Genomic DNA, 19,475 nt, shown 5'->3' with positions numbered 1-19,475 from the left:
ACAGCTATCCGGTAAGGATTGCAAGATCAGGTCAGTGGCCAGCTCTTGGCCAAGCAGGAATCCCAACCTCTGTAGGTTTTCTATGTACCCAATCATTTTGAGTACATATGGGCCTACGGGAGCCCCATATGACATCTTGCACTGAAATAGTGCCCTTGAGATTTCAAATCTCTCATGCCGCGCTTGTCCTTGATACAGTTGATGAAGATGTTCAACCATATCGTAAGCGCCCATTAACTCGTGTTGCTTCTGAAGCTTAGAGTTCATGGTCGTGAGCATTAGACAGGACACATCTAATGCGTCATCTTGATGCTTCTTGTAAGCATCTTTGTCAGCTCGCGGGGCATTGGCAGGAGGAGCCTCCGGAATGGGCTGCTCCAGAACGTACAGTTTACGTTCCTGGGAGAGAACTATTCTCAAGTTCCTTTACCAGTCCAGGAAATTTGCTCCGTTGAGCTTGTCCTTCTCAAGGACTGAACGCAGGGAGAAGGAGTTCGTATTCGACATCATGGTTTATCTACAACAGAAAAATACAGAAAATAAATATCATATTCTTTAAATCATTTAATTAGGCCTTTAACTAAATGATACTCCCACTGAATTCTATAATTCATGTGGGACAAGATCCGCATCATACTAACCCTTGAGTTAGCTTTGGCTAATACGCCCAAGACTTAGTATGATCGGTAGGCAACGATTTACCAATTACATCTCTATGCAACTCTTGTTTATCGGATCATTATCCACAGTTATATTAAAACTTGAGTTAGCTTTGACTAATACGCCCAAGAATTAATATAAATGTGATTTATGTCCTGTCTTTCCAACCATTGGAAGAATGCCTATAGTTATACTCGATCCAACCGAGTTAACTAGGAATACTCAATCTAATTGAGTTTGTATTCGCCCATGCGTTGATAAGCGGGACCAAGATTGTCCCTCCGTACCCTACCAAGATAATATGTGTTCCTCTGCTTTGGCAGATTCAACAACACATGTGATCGAGGTAGTGATAGGTATCACGACACGGTAGGCATTAGAGTTGACGTTGATTTAGATCTAATCTAAACGATGATGCGTATCATATACTCGATATAGATCTAATCTAATCGTGGGGTGCATCATGTGCACGACTTAGATCTAATCTAATCGTTAGACACTAATTAATTACTTAATCATGCATCACATATACACAAGCAATTAATTAAATTAATTTGTGATTTAGTCATGGCCCTACTACGATCTTCTCAAGCCAATGAGAAGATCGGATGGTCAACCTAAGGTCAACAGCTTCTCAAGCTCCTCCCTTTGACCACCTTCTGTTGCTCGCGCCCTCCCGTAACTCTGTCTCGAGTGGAGCTTCCACCGCTCCAATTTTGTACATTATAATTTTGAAACTCGAGTTACATTCGAGTCTAAACTAATTTACAATAAGAATATAAAATAGAGAAAGGCACGACGCGCAGGTCGCGAATAAAAATACAACACGCACATCACATCACGGCACGCAGGCCGTATTATGAATTACAACACATTTATTCCAATCCAATTGGGTCTTTTGGGCCATGACTATCACAAATTATACATAATTTTAAATTATGTATTTTCTATAATTTTCTGCAATTTTAATACCAATTTTTACAATTTTTACGAGTAAAAATTCCTAGCAGTCCCGTTTAGTAGTTTTCGGGCGCAATCGCGGAACGAATCCCCTTGCGGGGCCAGGGGCAGCGCCCCTACCCGCGATCTAACCATCACGAGGGTTCCTTAGTGATCCTACAGCGCCTTATCCCACTGTCCTAAAAAGTTTTGGGGCGAAACCAAGCCGTTTTGGAAAAATCTTCCCGGTAGTGCAAGCCTATAAGTGCCGAAACACTTGTGCTTCGCTTCTACGAGAAAATTACCCATAAAAACTACAAAAAACCTAAATTTATATAAAATCACAGAAGCTATATTTTTCATAAAAATCAAAAAGAGCCACGTGCAAATCGCGTTTTCGCGTAGCGAAAACCCCGAAAGCCCCAGCCACCAGATCCGTGCAAAGAAAACTTTCGAAAAATACGAATACGAGTTTCAAAACATCGATCTACAGTAGATCTACAAAGGGAAACAAAGAATATACCCTTGATGCGCGCCCTAAGCGAATCCCGCTCGTCCAATGGTGCCGAATCTCAAGGTTGTCAAAGTAGACAACCCTCTAGAAGTATCCACACGAACACAAGAAGGAGATCACCAAACTAAAGTGTGCTAGCACCTTAGTTAGGTTCGGCAAGATGAGGAGAGGGAGAGAAGAAAATGGAGCAAGGAAGAAGAAGATGGAATGAATGAGAATAATTCACAAAATGAAACTTATTCCTCCCATTCATGTGGCCGGCCACATTAAGAGCATGTGTAACTCCCATGGAATGCCAAGAGTCACAACTCTTGGTAACTCCCATGAGGTGGCATCCCACTTAAGCAACCATGATGAGGTGGAGCATTATCATTGGCCCACTCAATGCCAACTCACCAATGAGGTGGCATAAAGTCAAGTCAAACTTGACTCTTCTTCTTCCTCCCAAGTCAAGTCAAACTTGACTTAATCTCTCTCATGGTTGATCTAATCCAACCATTTAATTCAAGCCAATTTAATATAATGAATCTAATTCATTTAATTAAATTGATTCAATAAGTCATAATCTAAATTAGACTCATTGAACACATGAATCAACTTGAGTCCAACTCAATTAGCCCAATTAGGATTACTCTTATCCAATTTGATTCATCAAATGAATCTAATCCTCTTGGTTCATCATATGAACCTAATCTCCATCTAATTGTCCTTAGCGTGTGACCCTATAGGTTCTTGTAACGTTGGCAATGCCTCTAAACTCATTTAGGAGCATAAGTAATGAGCGGTATCTATCAACACATCATTACTACCCAAGTTACAAGAATGTTGAGATCCAACATCACCTTGTGACTACTAATTGTGACTCCTCACAATATATGACAAGTGCCCTTCTATCCTAGACATCTAGATTGATCAATGTGAGACATAGACCGTGTCATCCTCTGATCAAACTAAATCTTGAACTCCAAGTAGACTCACTAAATCAAATGAGCTCAATATCGCATATTGACTCATTTGGGCATGGCCATGCACTTCGTGGTCTAACTCTATCCAGAACATCGATGTCTCTCCCATCATATAGGAGGGATAGATCCCATCTACATCACTCACATCCCTCTGCATAATTCTTTACATACCCAGTAATCGCCTTTATAGTCCACCTAGTTACGGGTGACATTTGACGAAACCAAAGTACATAACTCCTTATGTAGGGAACCATGGTGACTTCAGGTCTAAGGACTAGTAGTTATACTAATAGCCACATGAGAAAGTATATGACACTCATATAACGATTCATGATACTTTCTCATGGCGGGTCATTCAATATTCATTCTCCAATGCATACCCATGTGTCAACTTGATATCTCTATATCCATGACTTGTGAGATCAAGTCATCGAGTTGACCTACATGCTAGTCTTATTGTATTAACATTGTCCTTGAATGTCAATACTCGACTAGGAATGATTAAGAGTAGTGTTCCCTATATAATCTCACTATCGGTTCAACTAACCGATTGATATAGGTGAGAACCTTCTACTCAAGGATGCTATTATACTTAGTTTATTTGGCACCAATACAAGTAAGTATAATAACCAAAACAAATGCCTTTATTTATATATAAGAATATGATACAATAAGTACATAATACAATCATCAAATGATTGGCTCTAGGGCTCTAACTAACACTACTTCGGGATGCTCATCGCTCTTGATTTGCGATACATCCAGGTGGGATCCGCATGTGTTACGCTCCGCAAGTGTACGGAAATGTCGCAAGTAATATAAAAGATTATCGTATCTACAGGGACTGGAATAAGCACTAGAAATGTCTCAATGCGAATTAGCTAAACAACTATCCAATCGTTTCAAATGCAAAGTGAAGGTAAACAAATCTAATATTAAAGATTAACAAACAAGAGTTTAGTGTTTTGGGTTATGATAAAGGGAGATTCTAGGAGTTTTGGTTTCTTTGTAAGGTTTCTTGAATGTAAATGGTTCACCAATTCTTATCCCTCAATTGCCAAACACTTGTAGAAAGTTGCCGGTTCTCTCTTGCAATAGATAACCGGCTAAGGACTGAGAAATGTATCTAAATATGATCAATTAGACGTGAACCTATGTTGTCCTTACACAGAAGCGCACCTATTACTATGCCTTCCTTGGATATCAACATAGAAGCCCACAACTTATTAATCTATCAAGATACAAGAAACTAATCACAAAATCCATCCTACTCTCTTGAATATTCCTATTTCCTCTTCAAGATTATCTCTCAAACGTCCTTACATGGGCTTGCACCTGTCACGTGGATCCCTCGGATGATTGAGTGAGAGTTTATCTTTACAAAGTCCACAAGAGATCCAAACAATCAATCAAGAATGAGAATTAAGCACAAATCACCATTAATCATTCAAGATCTAATTGATACAAGCAAGACAATGTCATTGAAACAAGAAATGGCAAATCCATATGAGATTACATCAATCCATCATACAAATACTCCCTTAATCCTAGAATACAAGATCTACTCCATGAATCGAGGAAGAATACCGGAAGAAATAAAGATTACAAGCATTTCTTAAATCCCCAATCCAAGAAACCAAGAAAAGGGGAAGGAGAAAACTTATCTACGAAGAAGCCTCGTCTTCGGATCCAATCCTCGCTCCGGAGTCGAAATCGTCAAGAACTCCCTTAGAATTGCCCAGAAATCCTCCCAAGAATGGGAGGAAACCACCAAATCTTGCCTTCTCCCAAAGGGGGAGAGATCCCCTTTCAATTCATGAAGGAAGGTTTAAATAGAGGAGGAAATCGGGCGCCACACGGTCCCACGACACGGCCGTGTGAGATTCACACGGCCATGTCCAGTTCCTTCTCTGCCAAAGCTGCACGGCCGTGTGGTTCACACGGCCAGAACCCTTCTGCTCTCTGGAAATGCTACACGGCCACAGCCTGCTTGGTAAACTTCACACGGCCGTGTGATGCACTCGGCCACCACCTGCTTGGCCTCTGGAAACCTCACACGGCCGTGTAGATCCACACGGCCATGTAAGGCATCTGCTCTGATTTCTTCAAATCAAGACACGGTCGTGTGAGATTCACACGACCATGTCCTCTTCCCTTCCTGTTAAGACTACACGGCCATGTGTGGTACACGGCCTGATGCTCTCTCCCTTCAATTACTTCCAAGCTTGCCCGAGGACGCATAATCTTCACCAATTTCGACTCCTGTGTACAGAAAATGCACAAAAAGTAGATCTCCGAACCAAAAGAGTAAATATGCTAAAAGGAAAGCTGGAAGTATAAAAATGCATAGATCAAGCATGCTCAAAGTATGTAAATGTGCGTAAAAACATGCATAAAAGAGTATATAATCTAAGCACATCAGCATGTATCGAGATTTGAGGCATTCCTATTGGTGGAACGGTATAAAGAAAGACATTGTGGAATTTGTAGCGAGATGTCTGGTCTGTTAGCAGGTGAAGGCCGAGCACCAGAGACCTACCGGCTTACTTCAGCGGATTCCTATTCCTGAGTGGAAATGGGAACATATCACTATAGACTTTGTGGTGAGTTTGCCTAGGGCACGACGAGGCCATGACAGATTTAGGTAATCGTTGATTGATTAACCAAATCGATGCACTTCTTAGTGATCCGGAAGACTGATTTCCTTGATCGATTGGCAGATCTGTATTGCCGGGAGATCATCAGAATACATAGTGTCCCTTTGACTATTATTTCGGATAGAGACCCTCGGTTTACGTCTCGATTCTGACAGAGTCTGCAGTAGACTTTGGGCACTAAGCTTTGTTTCAGTACAGCTTTCCATCCGCAGACAGATGGACAGTTAGAGTGGACCATTCAGACTTTAGAGGACTTGCTAAGGTCATGTGTATTGAATTTTTGAGACAGTTGGGAGGACCATTTGCCTTTGGTAGAGTTCGCCTACAACAACAACTTTTATTCGGTTATCCAGATGGCACTGTTTGAAGCGTTGTATGGTAGGCCTTGTTGGACACTCACCCTCTGAGATGAGGTTGGGGAGGCCTAGCTGTTGGGACCTCATAGAGCTCAGCATGAGGCAGAGTTGGTCTGTACTATCAGACGGATGATGTCAGAGGCGCAGGACCGCCCGAAGAGTTATGCTGATCGGAGACGTAGATCCCTGGAGTTCTCTACAGGCGACCATGTATTTTTGCAAATTTCACCCACTAAAGGGGTGAAGAGATTTGGACTCAAAGGTAAGCTAGCTCCGCGATACATTGAACCTTTCCAGATCTTGGAGAGGATTGGAGCGGTAGCTTACTGTCTGGCACTACCACCATCCCTGACAGGTGTTCATGACGTATTCCATATGTCTATGCTGAGGAGATACATACCCGACCTGACACATGTGCTGACAGATATCTCAGTTCCTGTTCAGCCTGACGTCACTTATGAGGAGATTCCGGTATGGATTCTAGACCGGAAAGAGCGTCAGTTGTGAAATAAGACTGTCCGCCTAGTTAAAGTCAGATGGCAGCATCATTCGGACGAGGAGGCTACCTGGGAGCTCGAGGATACTATGCGAACTCGATACCCCCATCTTTTCACTTGAGGTATGTGATTTAATTTACCGTTCAGCATTTATACTCTTTACCTGATATTAGTATTTGCTGATGGTAGATAATGAAATTTGGGGACCAAATTTTTATTAGTGGGGAAGAATGTAAAATACCGAAAAAATGGCGAATAATGATAAGAGAATTTTTCGGAATTTTTGAAAATTTTTCGGAAATTTTTCGGAGCCCGTATGACTTAGGTTACAGGGATCAATTATAGGTTCCGGGAAAGCCTGTTTAGGCTACCCTAATTTAACGAGAAAAAGTTTGATTTTTATTTTCCTTTTTCCTTGTTTTTCTTTTTCTTTTCTCCCCGTCGAACGCATGCCTGTGCCCTAATCGGCGTTGTTTCCTTCTCCTCTTCTTTTCCCGTTCGCGCTGATTTCCCAAACTTGATTCCTTTCCTCTCCTTTCCTTCCTCTCGTCGCCGATCACATCTTTGGCTCCTCCACCCGACGGTGACGCTCGCGACACCTCCCCTTCAACCGTGCTCTAGCGCCGACGCCGTGCCCTAGCCTGAAGTTGACTGCCACGGTCCGATCTCTCTCCGCCGACCACTACTTTGCATACCCTCTGCCCTAGCCATCTCCACATCGCCCAACTTCCTATGCCCCTGCGCACCACTGCCGATCTAGCCACCGATTTCCCTCCTCTCCTCTCCCGAGCGCCAACTAGCCGGCTGAACTCCTCTGCCCTAGATCTATTTCGCGTGGCCTTCATTGTGCTCTGCCGATGCTGCCATCTCTTGACCCGAATAGCGCCAACCTCCTCCACGCTGTGCTCTAGTTTCCAGATGCCAAGTTCTTTGTCCCACTGATCTGGAATAGAGGTAGGGATCTCATTTACAATTTCTGTTGTGGAGGGATTAATACTGACTTAGTTTTGGTTCGTATGGAAGATTGGGGTTTTTAATCTACTGAGGCTGATCTTGCTTCAGTTGAGGGTTTTTAAAGGATGAGGTTGACTTGGTCCAAGTTGTTGGCATTTGGTAAGTTTTGGATAGATAATGTTGCTGCTGGATTGTGGTAGTAAATAAACTTTATGGTTGCTTCCTTGATCCACTTTTGTCAAGGCAATGCGGAGGTTTTCAACAAGAGTAGTGATGTTCTTCTGAGGATTTCTAGTAGTTACGATCCCTAGCTATGGATAAGCAGTGGTTGTAAGTAGAGGTAAGGTTAGTGGGTACGCTTTCTAGTGGCGATTTGTGTATCTCATCTCGGTATTGTGTTGATTGGGTGTTTCTTTTTTGGATCCGGGCAATGAAGAGGTGTCCGGCAAGAGCTGTGGTATTTCCAACAGCAGTTACATCTTTCCAGCAGCAACCTTTTCGGCTGTGAATTGGGTAAGATGCTATGATTGATTATGCTTATTGTAAGTCCTAATTTGAATGAATTTGTTAGAATCGATTGAGGAGTTAGATGATCCAATTAGGGTTTATAATTGGATCTGAATTTATGTTAGCTTCTCGAGGATTTGATTTAGCTAATTTATTTATATGTAATTAGCTAAATCTGGATACCATGTATCACAGGACTTTGACGCGAGACGAGCATCTTGACGTTGGACTTGACTGGATTGAACCTGCTATTTGAGGTGGGTACCTTGACTTATCTTTGATAATGTCATATTGATATGTTTAGTAGGTTATAACCTTTAGTAATGATTATGTTCGTCTTTGCTTCGGTTGGTCACTACCCAATACCCGTTACATGCTTGTTTTGTTTACCTATTATGCACTTCATGTTAGTACCTACATGATTATACATGCTTATAGGGATAGTGACACAACCATGTGTTTATTATGTTTAGGATCTAGGTTTGTATACCTTATCTGATTTGTGTACCTTTGATTTGGTTCATTGTCCTATGGTACACATTTTATTTATATATGGATATTGCTATGTTGTTCAGGATTTTGTCATGCTTAGTGTCATGCATCATTCGCATGATTGCATGCTGCGTGATTGTCGGCTCCATTATTTTTGAGAACATCGCCAGTTACATGGATCTGCATGCACCATGCCTCATGGGTTGTGGTATATTAGACAGGTGTGTGGTAGTTCTGCTGTTTGGCTCTGCTGGTCCGGTGACTCAGCGTGGTAGTCGGCAGACAGTTCTACTTTGTTAGGCTCCGTTGGTTTAGTGTAGCAGTGTGGTAGACGGCAAACGGTTGGACTTTGTTTGGCTTCGTTGGTCCGCTCATGGGTAGTGTGACGCAGCGTGGTAGCCGGCAGAGATTTCTCCCCGTCATTGTGTACCAGGAGATGAGAGCATTGAGCTCCCCCATTTATGATTTGGGGTAGGAGAATAGGTGTACTCCGACAGCATCCCGTCCACTCGGTCACTCATCAGGAGTAGTGACGGCAGAGTGCACGGTTGTCACAACCCTACCCACTCGGTCTCACCATTGTGTGTTAGATGACTGACTGGCGTCAGGGGTGACCATGTCATTGGCATCATATGCATTTATGCATTTACTGATTGTGTTTGTTGCATTTATATGCTGCATTTGGATGGATGCATATGTTTGACATGCATACAGGATTTATGATACTCTCGATCTGACGACCTGACTATTCTGATAGGAGGCCCTGGTGAGTACAGTTCTCTTCATCCTTTTCTATTGTGCATCTTCCAGCTTTTGTCCAGGAGATTGTACTCCATAGTTATTACCATTTGTTATAGTCTACTATACATGTCAACTAGGTATCTGCTGAGTTGTTGAACTCACCCCCGTGGACACTATTTTTTTCAGGTACCAGGTTGTTTATGGAGTCGCTTGGAGTATCTTGTCTGCCGATCCCCACGTCACATCAGAAGACCTGTCTTCTCTTTTGTTTATTTCTAGTTTGGTATATGAGATTTGTGTATTTAGCTTTGTGTTCTGGTTTTGTTTCTGGAGTGTTGTTTTGTTGTGTGGTGTAAGCCTAGCCGGCTAGCAGTCTTCGTTTTTAGTTTGTATGTGTGCCCGTTGTATTTCCGCTGTGTTTGGTTCTAATACAGCCGAGAGGGCTGTTAGTTTTACGTATAACTGCGTGGTGGTGTTTTTATTGTATCAGCCGAGTAGGCTGCATATAAACTGCGTGGTTGTGTGTATATTCTAGTCGTCTGTGGCTGAGGTATATTGTGCATGTAGAAATAATTCAGATTGTCAGCCGTACAGGGGAGGTGCTGCCGAAATTTCTTCGGACAGGGACTCCCCCGGGGCATGACAGAAGATATATGAAAGCAATGAACAAGTAAGTGTCTGATATTCATTTACAATTCAAGAATAAAATGCATACATGCAACTGCCTATTTTACATGCTTATTCTGGATATCATGATTATCGCATGTTCTTTTTAAAGTGTTTATTTGCAAGCTCACATAAAACAATTAGGGAAACATGCATATATTAGTTAATAAAACAACAGTATTATCTATAGGTATAATCCTAGGAAAATAAGAACAATTGGCTTAACCCTTGGTTAGCCCTTCCGCCAACAGTTCACTTAAAACTACTAAGAATCTTCTTGGGCAGTTCTTTATTGAGCTTCCAATGGTCTATAAATCGAGGAGGGGGTTCTTGAGGTAAATACCCTCCTTCTCGCAGTTGCTTAAGGACTCCATCAGCTGAATGAGTTAGAGTTCCTATAATGTACTCAGCAAACTCATTCGCAAATTCGGGGGAGTCTAAATATTGTCGACGTCGACTCTCCCAAGGTTCTTCTTCACTCGCTCTATAGGAGTGTAGCTCTGACTCTAATTGGGTCACTTTTCCTTTGAAATCATCTCATTCTATTTTAGCCTGTTCCAAATCTTTGGTAAGGAAATCTACCTGAGAATCTTGAGCTTTTAACCGCTCTTATGATTGTAATAGATCAAAATCTCGAGAGGCTAACTCTTGAGCTACATCTGGAGATTTGGAATGAGAAGTTTGAAAATGTTCTAAAATGGAAGAGTGAATAGTGGCATCTGCAATGGCCTTATCCTTTAGGGTTGCTTCCATGTTTAATTTAGAATTCAGGTTCTCTATCTGTAATTCCAGGGTCCTTTTTCCCCTTCTCGGACCTATAATAGTTGTCGATGGTTTTGAAGATCCTTCTTCAAGAGAGTCATATGTTGAACCTGAGAACCCAGTTTCTCTCTTAGTTGAATAATATCGTTGCTGGGAGGAGGTGGAGTTGCCCTTAAGACCCTTAGCTGATCTTTCAAGGTATTGTTTTCCCGCTCTAGTTCAGCAGCTAGGTGACTCATATGTAGGCTTAAAGCAAAAAACTGAACGTAACAACAACACATTTGTAGTTTAAGCCCACGACCTAAGAAAATTATGAAAACTAATAAAACATATTCAAAATACTCACAACAGCAGCTTGGCAGTTGTGGTCGTCTGCTCGATCAAAAATACTTTTTCCTTTCATAGAAGCTTGACATTGTAACCAGGGCTCAGCTAAGGGGCTTCTTTACTAAAGGAGCTCGAAAGAGATAAGAATAGAGTCTGGTTGTCCCAACATAGAAGTTAGTCCATGGGCCTATCTAAAAGTAACCCGAGGAGGGATAGAGGTTGAAGGCCTCTCATAAGAAGTAGACGAAGGTTCTAGAACAGAAGGTGAAGTCCTAACACCTAAAGTAGTAGGAAGATTATGTACAGGGGCATGAATGGGAGATGGTACGATGGGAGGTAGGAAGATAGGGTTTGACTAAGTGGAGAAATCTTGAGAGGTAGAGCCAGAGGTTCTCCTACATGGGGTTCTCTCGGCTCTCGCTCTAGAAGGAGAAGAAGAGGAAATTAATGGAGTTAGAGAAGATATGGGCACCGACTCAGAAACAAGGGCAACTGGGATAACATTAGAAATAAGTAAGCCCGATCGCATCATATTAAGGGATAAATTATAACGAACACAAGTATAAGGCATAGGCTCCTTACCTCTCTCATAAGAAACCTCGGAGGGGACAATGGGAATTTGTTCAAGCGTGGGGATAGTAAGTCCAAGAGGAGTGTGTTTACCAATATTTGTTCTCCTCCGCCGGGCAATGAAGGGGCAGTCCTCCTCAGAAGATTCAGACTTCTCTGTAGACACTTCATTAGGAGGAAGGAATCCAAGGGTGGAAGATACGGGATTGAGACGACGGTCTCTTAATAAATCCTTCCCAAACTTGGTTAAAGATGATCTGGACAATGCTGCATTCTTGTACATAAGAGCTGGGAGGATGACATCAGCTAAAGAAAACAAAAGATCATAAGTTTAAAGGAAGACTAATTTAAGGGTTTAAACAAGCAAGATGTTTAACTCACCAAAAGGGACATCCAATTCTGTATCAACAGAACTTATCCCAAAGGAAAATAGCAGACCTTCAGCGATTAATGTCGGCAGACTAAATTTGGCACCCCTTAGTTTTGAAAGAGAACATTGCAAGGTTAAGTCGGCAGACATATCTTGGGGATTAGGGAGGACAGGAAGAGTCCACTGCCAAGTTATAGGATACGGAGGAGGAGAAGGAAGGCGTAGAAAGAAGAATTTATGCTTCCATTCTCCTTGTGTAGGGATTCTATTAAACAGAATGGCTTTAGGACGACTCTAAAACTTAAAAAGGCTATCCTCTACCTGACGAGGGATGAAGAAGTGGTGGAACAAGTGAGGAGATAAAGGAAAGCCAAGCAATCGAGAGACAACAATGAAGCCAGCCAAAATAGAGAAAGATTGAGGGATAAACTGATTTAGCGATATGTTGAAATACACGCTAACCTTGATGATGAAAGGGTGGAGAGGGAACCGGAAGCCAGACAAAGCTTGTTCCCAGAAGATAGTCATGCTCCTTGAGGGTGGAAGATGAGGACGATCCTTAGGGGTAGGGATAGTCATATATGAAGGGAAGCCATAGTTCACTTGGAGTTCATACGCTTATGGTTCTGTGAGATCAGAAGAGCAATGGGCGAACCATTCTGCAGTGGAGGAAGAAGCCATTGTGAGAAGAGGGGGGGGGGCAAAAGGAATCACGAATAGAACAGGGAGAAGAAAAATCTCTAAGAAGAAGAGGACGATGAAGTAAAACCTCTACTCACCCCTTTTCCATTTTTCAAAACCCTGGCACGATTATAGAGGTAGATAGCATAGAAGATGATGTTCCTGAGAGGGCCGTTATGTTTGAAAAAGACGAGGAGTCCTAAAAAGAAGGATCATCCTAAATCTTCAATCAGACCCGGTTAGCCGAATCTGACTAACTGAATTTATCAAGAAAAGAGGGTGCACGGGTACTAGTAAATGCACTCGGGCATTAAAAATCGAATTAGTATTTAGCATAAAGGAATCCCACTCGAATCTTCAATCAACCTCGCTCGAGTTTTATGACTCGAGGGGATATTTTAGGATTAGAGGCCTAAACCTGACTGATCAATATTAACCAATTAAGTAGGTGACTGGCTTGTTCAGTCCAGTTAGGGCGGGCAAACAAGCTCGTCCGGTCTGTATAACACTACAACAAAAACCCTCATAGACATCGGTTTTCCACCGGTGTCTATTACATTTTCGACCGATGTCTATGAAGGCGATGTAAAAGGTCTACCATTTTAGACATCGGGTTAAAACTGGTGTAGTATCACTTAACGACATCGGGTGTAAAACTGATGTAATATTATATGTTAATAACACCAGTTTTGGCAGCGGTATACAACCGATGTAATATTAGTTAATGACACCAGTTTTACAGCGGTGGAAAACCGATGTAATATCAGTATTGTTTAACGACACAAATTCGATTTATGAAACAGTGAAAAATCGTCAGTATCCAAGAAAATACACAAATATTCATAAATTACACAAATATTCTTCTTCCAATAGTATCCATAAAATACACAAATATTCACAAATTATATAAATATTCTTCTTACAACAGTATCCATAAAATACATAAATATTCTTTTTACATCAAAAGCTAATAGATATTGTACACATCAAGGTAGAACATCGTGAGTCAAAAATCAAGCTGAGACTATATTAAATTATGAGAATCAGAATCTGTTCAACTTGCTATACTGCTCCATTCTTCTTGCGCTTTTCATTTCCCTAATCTCACCACTTTTCACCTTCAAATGCCTAGTTTTTTGAGTTAAAACATCCACTGTTCTAATCTGTCAAACAAAAGTATCATTTGGTCTACTTAACTACAGCAAAGAACAAAAATAGAAGAAATATACATGCTGTAGAAGTCCTAGAATATCACCATCAGAAAGAAAAAATCACACTTGGTGGACATAAAACCTCAAACATATCCAGCAAACTACCTCTTGCAGTTCCCTCTTGACATTTTTTAGCCCACCAATATCATCCCAGCTAACATTTGGTACTTCAACAACCTGATCAAAACCCAACAAACTATCAGCATATCTCAAGGTAGAAATAGAAGTGGTTTTTAGGCCATTCATCAACATATGACAGTAAACACAAGTTACCAACCAGACACAAGTTTAATTTCTTGAGTTGAGCACCAATGTCAAATTTCTCATTTTCAATTCTTGCAGCAACAATTTATTTTAAAAATTCATGTAGATAATCATATTTAGAAGGAAAAAAACTAACTGAAAATGATTACAATTACCAAAGCAAAGACTTACAATTTCACGGAGGGCAGATGGGTTACTAGATCCCAAAGCAGTCTTAAAGTGTTCATTTGTAACAGACATAGAATTGAGAATCTTAGCATCAATTGATTCATCTTCTAGATCAATTATGTCCATCTTTTCATGGATACACTGGAGAGCAGCTTCAGTTCATAAAGCAGCAAGGTCAGCCCCAACATAGCCATGAGTATCCTTAGCAATCCTTTCCAAATCAACCTGCATTGAATAAATCAAATTTCATAACTTGGACATTCACAGCAAGATATCTATTAACAAGGTAACAACAATTGGTAATGTTCACATACATCATCAGATAGCTTCATGTTCTTAGTATGGATGCGAAGAACCTCCAATCGGCCAACCTCATCAGGAACACCAATGTCAATTTCTCTGTCAAATCTATCGAATCGTCTAAGAGCTGGATCGATAGTGTTTGGCATGTTCGTAGCCCCAATGACAATTACATGAGCATGAGACTTCAACCCATCCATCAGTGTCAATAGTTGAGAGTTGAAATGCACTGGTATGCATAAATGCACCAGTAAATCAAAACCCTAACATAGAGTTGAAATGCACTGGTATGCATGAATTCATGAGATTACTTATGGAAGAAACGATTAGGAACTGATCAAGACTGAACCAAACAAGATAGATGTAGCTAACATAAACCAAATGAGTGAAACCAGTCACTCATGCATAAACGAGACATGGAACTAGTATATGTTGAATCAAATTACAGGAACTATGATCCACTCCAATTAGAACCATCAATGTGAGCTCATGAAAACATTGAATATTTACAAGAGAAAAATACTGCTACAACATTTCAGCATTTACAAGTAGAAAACTGATTATTAAGAACATTTATAATCATAATAGATACATGAATCAAATAATTTATAGATGAAATAAAAAAAAAAGATAAAACCATAACTGATTGTCAGAAAGCTTCAAGTAATGATAGGTAGCTTGATTAGTTAGATTACAAAACCCAAACAACTATATAATAAATCCAAATTTGATCAAACTAGTAACTTAAATCAATAAATGAAAATGTAGAGGATGACTTAACAAAGGTTAAATAAGGGACCAGTCTGTTTAAATGCTTTGCGTGCATGCTAGAGAAATCAATCATTATAGTTATTGTTATTTAAAAACCAGCTACACTTCATTAGTACTTAAATATTTTTTTTATTTACTCAAGAATTTAGTTTACTGCATCATATATCCAGTATTAATGGAAATTAAGAGTAGAATGTTTTTCTATAGAGAGAACACAATGCAGGCTCTATATGCTCCTGCTACATCTTATTCGAAACGTTAAGTTGCTCCAAGGTTCTTGTAGTGCTTCGAACATGGACTCTTAGCAAACTCTTTAATCACCTGATAATTGAAAAGAATCAAACAATTTGTTACCTTCGGTTAGTGATCATGTTGATAGTTTTTCAAGTAGCACAAGTAAACAAGGCATGCTTACTTCAATGCTTGCAATAAGGATCTTCAATGGTTCACAAGATATTAGAAAGTTGAATTTGTAGTTACAAATGAAGTAAAAGAATCATATTCAGCTGTCAAAAGATAACTAGGTCCATGATCTTAGAGAGAACCATACAAAACAAAATGAAAGGTTTCGAACATAAAAAAAAAAAATGTTAGCCATGCCAAGACTGAGATCACTCATCTATCTATCATTTTAACCTAATAAATTAGCTACTTTGGTTTTGCAAAGTCTCCCAATTGTGTAGGAACCTTAGTAGCTTTTATCCCAAGTTTAGAGAAGAATAATAATGAGAAAAATCAATTTCTGTATTTACAACACTATTTTGATGTTAAATGTTGTTAACATGTTTGTTCAACGTTGTTGTCTCCTTGTTTAGGAGCATTCTTCATAGCCCGCATGAATTTTTAAACAAAAATCATGTCTAGTACTGTTTTTCATTTTTCTGAGCAAGTACAAATATAGAGGTACAACAAAAAAACTCCAGAAAGTATTTGCAAAAGTCAAACAAACATATACGGACAAAGTAGCATCAAACTCTATTCACAAATATGTATCTCAACTAAAGAAATCACATTCTAGATGTTGGTGAAGTATTAACACTTTGGCCAATATCTAAGTCTCCGACAAGGTAATTTCTAAATACTTTTACACATGATCAATAGGAATATCAGATGTTGGCTGTCCAACATGGGTACATAGAAAGGTTAAGAATCCAAATATCTGAGGTCAAGATTAGACGTGTTAGTCAGATCTTTATTATTTCTGATCGTATTTTCTCATGATGATCTGCATTCTATTATTGTTTCTAGTAATAGCATTTAATTGGACGGAGTATATTTTTGCAAACTAAATGCCTCTAAAAATATCTACAAATGCATACGAAAAATACATGATTTTATTCTATTTGTCTGGGAATTCTTACGAGCAGAAAAGGTCACAGCTAACATTGATAAAGCAAATTACTCAACATCAACAGGAGTTGAACACAAATGCATTGAAGAATCTGGGAAACCACTGAGAAAGAAAGGGAAAATCCCTTCCACTTATCAAACTTACTATGTCATTCTAGTATAGCCAAATAAGCAAATATTGATAAAGCTTGATGTTTGTAAGGCCCTGTATGCAAAAGTAATGGTAAGTTACCATCAGTCATCGTTAGTTAGAGTAATAATGCAATAATAGAAACAATGTGGAACTACTCTCCTCAAGAAACTAGCTTAAGTTCTAAAAGTCTTGTATGCATTACTGCAAACTTAATATCTTGAAAGAATATCCAGACATGAAATTTGATTTTGATAGGAAAACAATAACTTCAAAAACACGCGGAGCAAAAACAAATAGAGATTATAAAGCTCACTCTTCCAATCTTTGGTGTGCAAAAATAACAACTGGAGATTTTTCAGCATCTTTTGGTATCAGGGATATTGAATCTGATGGTTCATCCAGAAAACGGATAATGCAATTAGCATAAACCTATGGATGCTTCAATAATGGTTAATTCATTACTAAAGCAAAAGTTCATTGATTGAATATAACATTTTTTTATTTTAAAAAAACATGCCTCAACAATCAATAGACTCTCATTGTCTCTCAATGAAGAAGCAACACCTAGAACCTGAATAAGGTCCTTCAGTTTCCCAGATTTGGGCACATTTATTGTGTGAACAGATGGCTCAGTATTGCAATCAGTACTGAAAACAACAATATCATGTTCATGCATTTGTGTTAATCTTACTAGTGTTATATTTACCGATCTAATCTCACTTATCTAGACGCTCGATATACTTCTATCCTTAGACTCCTTGTTTATAAAAGGAAAGATAATCTAATGGAGTTATGATGTGGTGTGATGTAAGTGTAATGGCAACTTAATAGGTATCTCTGCAAGAGACCATGAAAAATTCGTATATTTTTGACCTTGCATTTTTTGGTTTGAATCTTTACCATCTTCATGTTCACTATGTTTTTCACTTCAACAGTGTACAAGAAAACTAAGAATGCGTTTAGTAAAGTGATGCTAGATTTACCTTGTTTGCCAACATGCTTGAATTCTTCAACCTGTTTGAAATTAAGCCATGGCTTCACCCACACTTTGGCCTCGTACAGCTTCTTCTCCCCTCCCTCAACTGCCTCCACCGTCAAGTGATGCAGAGTTCCAACGACAACCTGCTCCCTCGCCTTCACAACACGTGCAAACTCCAGAAGCGCATTCTGCGCATCGACAGATCGAAAAACATTGGTCTGGAGAAAAAGACCCAATTTTGGGAGAGAAAAAAAAAGTAATTAGGAGGAGCGCGAGACCTGTTTCTTGTTGTGCTCGTCGACGGCGAAGCGAGCGACGATATAGGTGTTAGATAAAAAAATGCAATTACCCTAAACATTCGATGCGATTGAGTATTTTTTGGTCTGGAAACCTCCTCCAACCAGCAGCCTTCGCGATCGTTCCTGCTCGACTCGACGAATCACCTGATCTCCTTCCTTCCTTCCTTCCTTCCATCCATCCATGGCGACTTCGATTCCCATCCACACTACACTCAACCCTCGCCTTCTCTCTCGCAACTCCACCTTCCTCCAGCAGGCCACCCCTCTGACCCGCTCCGCTTTCACTTTCACCCCCTACGCCAAGCTCGACCTCTCGGAGACCATGGGTGGCTGTGACCTCTGCAACGGCGAGTGAGGCATCCGCCACGAGCTCCAGCGGACCACCATGGAACAGCTGCCTTCGCCTCCTCTCGCCTCCCCACCTGCTCTTGCCCCGCCTTCTGTCGTCGGCGTGGACGAAGGTGCTTTCGAAAAGGAGCTCTTCGGCCTCACCAGAGGCTTCCCAGGCAGCAAAAAGGGCCTCAAAGACTTCATCCAGCGGAACCCTTCTCCTTCCGAGGCAAAGGCAAGGGCGGGCGGTGAGGAGAAAATCGCGGTGTTGCTGGCACGGGCGAAGCCGAAGCTCCCCGAGCTTCCCCTTTTCCTGCCCAGGATGATCGTGATTGTGAAGAACCCCAAGAACTCTTTCCACATGTACAGTGGGATCATGCAGAGGGTCACCGACGAGAAGGCCGGTATGCTCTTCGAAGCGGGGAATTGCATCTATCATTTATGCTGCGGTTTTTCTTAGGACCGAAGCAGGTGGTTTTGATCCTGATCGGGAGAGGCAGGTACGCTAGAAGGAGAAGAGGGAGATGAGGGGCTGAGAGAGATGGCCGGAGGAAAGTGGTGGTGCCGTAGCGACGATATAGGTTTAGGGCTAAGTATGCGATATAGGTTTAGGTTTGGAGGGAAGAATGAAGTGTTGCAAATTTCGGCTAAGTATGAGTGGAAAAATTAAATTATTTTATTTTATCATAGACATCAGATTTTAAAAACCACTGTTAAAATCGGTGTCTATTAACGAAAAAAAGGCGCTCATAGACATCGCCTAAAAAACCGATGTCTATGAGCAAAAATCTGCGCTCATAGACATCGATTTTTGGAGAAACTGGTGTAAAATACTCAAAGACATCGGTTTTTGCTTAAAACTGTTGTTGTTCCACCGATGTCTATGAGGGTTTTTGTTGTAGTGTAAGTTGGTCGAGCAAAAGAACAAGAGAACTAAAAACACCGAGGCAAGCCAATTCACCTAGCCATTACAGATTAAATAAGCACCCACAGTATATAAAGGGAGATAAAG

General features: G+C 40.6%; 1 protein-coding gene across 1 annotated transcript; it reads left to right on the top strand.

The window, feature by feature from the left end:
- Window positions 1-18,518: 18,518 nt before the first annotated feature.
- On the top strand, window positions 18,519-18,923 carry LOC121994787 (NAD(P)H-quinone oxidoreductase subunit S, chloroplastic-like). The gene has a single exon (XM_042548708.1). It carries the CDS (start codon window positions 18,519-18,521, stop codon window positions 18,921-18,923), a length of 405 nt encoding a protein of 134 aa, XP_042404642.1.
- The last annotated feature ends 552 nt before the right edge of the window (window positions 18,924-19,475 follow it).

Source organism: Zingiber officinale, chromosome 6A (assembly GCF_018446385.1).
Source record: "Zingiber officinale cultivar Zhangliang chromosome 6A, Zo_v1.1, whole genome shotgun sequence".
NCBI lineage: Eukaryota > Viridiplantae > Streptophyta > Magnoliopsida > Zingiberales > Zingiberaceae > Zingiber > Zingiber officinale.
Note: the sequence above shows the minus strand (reverse complement) of the source record. Positions and strands in the feature narration are given on the sequence as shown.